At 50.5% G+C, this 6,000-nt stretch overlaps 2 protein-coding genes across 2 annotated transcripts; one reads left to right on the forward strand and one right to left on the reverse strand.

Annotated features, from left to right (window-relative positions):
- Positions 1-407: 407 nt before the first annotated feature.
- LOC143362426 (uncharacterized) lies at positions 408-2,347 on the reverse strand. Its single transcript, XM_076802982.1, has 2 exons — positions 1,359-2,347; positions 408-1,276 (listed from the first exon to the last, which is right to left on the reverse strand). Exons 1-2 carry the CDS (start codon positions 1,494-1,496, stop codon positions 1,022-1,024), a joined length of 393 nt encoding a protein of 130 aa, XP_076659097.1. The 5' UTR covers positions 1,497-2,347; the 3' UTR covers positions 408-1,021.
- Positions 2,348-4,153: 1,806 nt separating this feature from the next.
- Positions 4,154-5,758, forward strand: LOC143363120 (uncharacterized). Its single transcript, XM_076803929.1, has 2 exons — positions 4,154-4,833; positions 5,379-5,758. Exons 1-2 carry the CDS (start codon positions 4,504-4,506, stop codon positions 5,697-5,699), a joined length of 651 nt encoding a protein of 216 aa, XP_076660044.1. The 5' UTR covers positions 4,154-4,503; the 3' UTR covers positions 5,700-5,758.
- Positions 5,759-6,000: the final 242 nt, after the last annotated feature.

The following is a 6,000-nucleotide window of genomic DNA, read 5'->3' on the forward strand; positions in this document are numbered from 1 at the left end:
TAGACTAAAGAAGATAATATCTGTTGACCGCCCCCACCCCTACCCCAGTTACTTCGCTACCTTTTGTCTTGTGTTACGAGCATAAATTCGTATCAACTTGTGATAACCAGTCTTTGTTGTTCTCATGTTGTACTTCTGTAACCGGGTTATCCACGCATAGGCCCAGTGGAAATGCGGTGTATTTCCGACGGCAGCCAGCCCCTCGAAAAAAGTGCACAACAGGTTCTCGTTCATTGCATTCCCGATCAAATGCCTCTTCTTTACGCGAATCTCGTTCGGTTGCATTTTGTTCGCGCATGGTGGGATATGTGGCTTAGTGGAAATGGCAATTGCGTGGAGTCGACGAAATAACGTCGGGGAAGTGTGACTGGTGGGAAAATATACGACTGATTGGACACTTCTCATTCATTGCAATCGGATCTTGCCCTGTACGCACTTCCGGTCCCGTTTTCGTGGAACCGAGGGGTAACTCGAAGGGTACCGATAAGGCGTCGGGTTCGGTACACTCGGTACAGAGTTTTTACTTGTGCGCGCATGCACCGGTATGCGCGGGCGGATGTACATCGATCATTTGAAGTGTGATCACGCCCACGTCCGCGCTTACATAATCGGATTTATAAAGCGACGGCGAATCGCGTAACGCGTCCCCCCGCGGCGAGACGAGGCGAGGCGAGGCGAGGTGCGGCGACAACAACTCATTAACAAGCGGGCAATTGAGCGATCGGTCCGCGGTCATGCCCGAAATCGAACGAAAGGGTTGCGTCGCGTAACGACGAGACAGAATGATAAGGCTGTGTATCTGCTTTTAAGCGGTTTTATTCACACCGAATTATGGGAACAACAAATTCCATGGAGTGGTCTGACAAGTGAGTGGAGATGAAAGGATGCGTCGCGCGATTAATGATTCGTGTTCGGAGAAATGAACAGAGAGGGTCGAACGATCGGTTGGCTGTCCGGTAATGTGGTTCGGTACGGTTTGATTCGATATGATTCCGGTGGGCCGCGCGGATACGGGACCACCTTAGTAGATGATGTTCTTGTAGATGAGAGACGGGGGCACATAGTTGCCGTAGTTGAGCTGCGCCGGATAGCTGGTGTAGATCAACGGCGAGGCGATGTTCGGGTAGAGAGACGGGGCCAGCGGAGCGATCAGAGGGCCACTGATCAGCGCGGCGCTGCTAGGAGCCGGAGCCGGAGCCGGGGCTGGAGCCGGGGCCGGAGCCGGAACCGGCGAAGGAGCTGCGATGGCCACCGCCAACAATCCAGCGAACAACAGCTGCGCCAAGAAAATCCCGTTATAATTAGTTAGTCTATGTTGTTAGTCTAGCGTTATTGCTATTCGATGCTACTCTACTCACCGTCTTGAACATGGTGGCTACGTGTAGAAGGAATACGTGAATGCACGACAGGCGAGTCGAAACGATCATACTTGAAATCGCGAGGATTCGCAGTTTATATAGGCGAACACCGCGACGAAGATTCTCATCTTTCTGCATCCCCCTCCCCTCCCCGTCGCGCCGTCAGCTTCTCTCCCCCGGGATCGTTCTTTTTACCCGTTTTCATCGTTCCGCGAAGGGCAACAGCCAGTCCTCGGAGCAGCCTACCTACGAACAGAGAGATACACTTGTTGCCCCCTTCTCGTTGCTCCGGCAATTTTTTCCAAGTCCGGCTCGACCAATCGACTCGTCTCTCCCCTCGCGCGGCTCACCGAGAAAGGTTTTGCGCCCAAGAAACCGCGGATTTCTTCAAGGTCTCGAGATCGCCTCCCCCGGGTTAGGTGTGTTGGCGCGCCAGGCGTGGTCCAACAATGCGCTCGGTTTCCATTCGGTTTTTTCGCCGTTTTCTATTTCTCATTTCTCTCTCGCCGCGGCTACCGGCCGCGCTCTTTCGGACGAGTTTTTTCCCGACAAAATCGCAAACTGGTTTTCCCCTTTTCGCGATCCACCTGGCGGCGTCCTTGCGATTTTGAAAAAACGCCTACTCGCCGATCGAGAACCTGTCGAGGATTCCGTGCCGGATCTCGCCGAGCGTTCAACTTCCCTTATCCTTCATCGTTTGTCCTTTATCGATGCAGTGTACGCGCGCCCGCTCGCTCGCTCGCTCCTCAGAAAAACCTTGTTCTCGAGAGCCCGCCGATTTTTCCACGGCTTTTCCCTGTCCTTACAAGGGCCGAGTTGCGCGAGCCACCGTGCTCCTTGTGCGACCGCGAAATTCATCGTTTCAATCTTTGCTTGGATCGCGCATAAGGGCTCTCCTAATTACTGAATCTTATTTCGACCTTCTTCACCGTTTACGGACACGGACTGCTCCGTGGAACATTTTTCTGAGCTCCGACAAAAGATACACGATTCTATATTCTCTTGTATTGTTAATAGTCTGCGGATTTTATGCATTCATAACAGAAAAACGAGAGGCAAGAAAGAGACTTCGATGTGGCTACCGTTTCTTGCAATTGATACAGACAATTCTTATTCTACATAAGAATCCGCAGTCCAGGTGTCGATACAAGTTCCATTTGTCTCGTTTAACCAGTTAACTGTGTTTGACGAGTATACTCGTCATGAAGAAATGGCAATATTTTGTGTCATGACGAGTATACTCGTGAAAACAGCTATAATTGAAACAGCGGTTAATTTTTGCGACGCAACTTAGGTACACATTTTTCAAAGAGGTCGCAACAGCTAACTGGTTAAATAAACTTTCTAGACTCTCAAAATTCGCCTGATTCTATGTTTCTCGTTTGAAACTCCACACGGGCTAAGCTCACAATCAGAATTACAGAATAACCAAAAATTGAAAGTTCAACGATGTTCCCGCGATGGTGTGTATGGTCTGATTAGAACCCACGCGATTTATCCACGTAACTCGTTCTAATCTCCTCGACGCCCACGCTGGAAAACAACGGTGCAAAATTTTCATTGAACAGCTAGTGCCTTTGACCAGGAAACGCAGGAATTCGCTGAACCAGCGAACAATGCGTATATGGATGTCCACAAAGCCGGAGAATTACCCCTCGCAAAAAGCCCACGGCACACCCATGGTGGAAGCAAGCAACAGGCGTTCTCCCGTTCCCGACTCGACGAACTTGAACTTGAGAAAAAACCGGGTGCTTCGCCTTGAAGTTGTCCGGCCTTGCGGAAGAGGAGAGACAGAGCGAAAACGTTGTTGCCGCGGTAAAGAGAGAGAGCGAGCGGAAGATCGAGAGGGGTGGGGGGGGGGGGGGGTACGATCACCGACCGCGGGACTGAAACACTACGAGCGAACGGATCGAAACTAAATCGCGGAACGGATTCGTTGAAATTGTCCACGGATCGCTGAGAATCGCGAGAATAGGCAGAGAAAGGATTGCTCTGCGATTTCTGAGGGGTTAACCCAGCTGAGGGATTAGAATTGCGAATGGAGTTAAATGGCTGTCTTAATACTGTTTCATCTCCTGGACCCTTTGCGGTCCTGCAGGATAAAAATAAAAATGAAGAAGACCAAACGAAACGTTGGATACAAACTATGCGGACTTTATTGCTGCCTCTCGAATGGTCGTCGCAAAGATGCTTGCTAAGGCAACTAAGGGCGGTCCTAAGGGCGATTTTCCGCCAGCGTGTCCACTTTTTCTGTTTAACGAACTCGCGGAGTGCTCGGAATCTTTCTGAGAGGAAGCGTAGCGTTATCAAGATGCAAACGATCTACACTCGATTTGATCCTAGCAGGTCCTAATGATCGATCTGCTTGGAAAATGATTTTATTCTGGTAGAGTTCTCGATTCTCGACCCCTTCCCGTACTTGAACGAGTCTGACCCGTGATGAAGATTTCGGCTCAAACGTAAACATCACGAGTCAGACTCGCGGAATGATTTACAAATGACTGTATCACAGGTATTTACGTTTCGGCTAGTATTGCAACTGTGTTCGAGCGTCACTCTGGTCTGTTTACCGCTTCGGCCCGGATTTCGTCGAGCCAAATGGCACGGGAAGAGGTTAAGGGCGCAGGGAGAAGTTTCTCTGAAAATCTATTTGACAAAGTGGACACATATGAACGTTCGCGTGTCTGAAGCGCAACAACGAGCGCCGCCAAAAAAGGTGACCGGCACGGTGCCGTTTCGAATTCTATATATCGAAAGGGGAAGTCACGGGCGAGAAAGTGTGAACCGGGTCGGCAAAAGGTGGATCAAAGGTAGCGGAAAGTGAATTAAAAGTAATCGAAGCTGTGGATCGTGTGGGTGGCGAGACGCGGCCCGCGTAATCCATTATAACCTTGTTACGCTTTTCAATCGGACGGATGAACGGACGGATAGTCGAGGGTGTTATACAATTTCTCTGGCATAGTTGCTTACATAATTCGACCATACTGGCGGGGTACGCGTCCGGTCGCGGCGTCCCTGTTCGGTGATCAAGGTCACACCGAAATCGATCGATCGATCCCACGAGCCGGGGGATGAAACGAGGGGATGAAACCAGACGGGAGTGTGACACCAGGCTCGTGAATTGAAAACGCGGCGGCCACGGCCTATGGCGGAATCGACGCAGGATCGCGCGCAGAAAGCGCGCACGGAAGCGCGCTCGGCATTTCAATTGCGAGCACTACCAACGAAATCGATACAGGACGTGTCGTGGCCAGCTATACGTGCGGAGGTCGAGGCTTTCGCAAGCCGCGTCGATTCGCTCCGCTCTGCTCCGCCCCGCGCCGCGCCGCGCCATGCTTCGAAAATTTTCGTAAGTCCGGCGACGCGCGACAAGAGCGGTGGACATCGGTATAAAGTGAGGACGCCCCGACGACTCTTCACACTCGCCCCAGAGTTACCGATTCGATCGCTAAGCTTCAACATGATCAAGTCAGCGGTAAGTCGTCCTCGATCCTGCACCCTGGACTCACCCACGGTTCGCTATTCTAACTGCACCAACTTAGAGAAGTCGAACCGATTCGATTCATGACTGGTACCCGGGTACACTTATTTTCAATTTGTCTTTAAAATGTTGTTCATGTTATCGTCTACGACTAGCAAAATTACTGGCGAAGGGACTCAACTGATATCGAGCCTAAGCACTCGAGCACCGACTTTGAAATATCGCTTACGTTATTAAAATTTCTTTTATTCAATGAATTACTAAATGTTTAAGTATTGCATGAGTAAATTGCGTCGGTTTCGTATGTAGAAAATTAACAAAATCATATAGAATTGAAATACTGAAGATCGAAAGAAATATTTGGTTTTCGGGTTGAAATAGTCCCGAGTGCAACGGGCTAATCGTTTGTGGTTCGTAAATTAGATTCAACCGAACAGTTCAAGTCGAAATCCAGCTAGCTTCTCCTTTGAGTAATGATCAGGGTTGCCGAAGTTTTGGTATCGTTTAAACTGCAATTGCATCTGCGTTTGATTTTTCAGTGCCTCATCCTCGCCATCGCCACCATGGCGTCCGCAGGTGTGATCCCGGCAGCCCCGCTCATAGCGGCTCCAGCAGCCCCGTTGGCAGCGGCTCCAATCGCAGCTCTCCCAGCGCCTATAGTCACCGCAAGGAGTAGCCAAGTCGTCGCCAGGAACTACAACACTTTGGCCGCTGCACCGCTTGCCGTACACGCTGCTCTACCCGCTGCACCGTACACTCTCGCCGCTGCACACGCTGCACCGTACACTTTCGCCGCTGCACCAGCCGCACCGCTCTCATACTCTCCGTTCGCCTACCCCGCGCCATACGTGCTCCCTTGAACGACACTCTGCTCATCGAATTCACCGATCTGTTCTCTGTTTTTTGTTCTATTAAATAAACCGCCTCCCTAAACACGTAAACAAACGTATTTTCGTACTTTGGAACTTGCGACCACCCAATTCGACGTCCCACGATCCTCGGCCCTCTACATTCCAAATTTGCACCCTACGTCCGCAAATAATTAACGCGTGTACGTGCACGATTTGGTCTAATTATAAGTCTCCTTGTTTATACTGGGTATATAATAACCGTGACACAACATTATTCATGGAACGCGAATCGAATCGATACTATCGTACC

This window comes from Halictus rubicundus, chromosome 1 (assembly GCF_050948215.1).
Source record: "Halictus rubicundus isolate RS-2024b chromosome 1, iyHalRubi1_principal, whole genome shotgun sequence".
Lineage (NCBI taxonomy): Eukaryota > Metazoa > Arthropoda > Insecta > Hymenoptera > Halictidae > Halictus > Halictus rubicundus.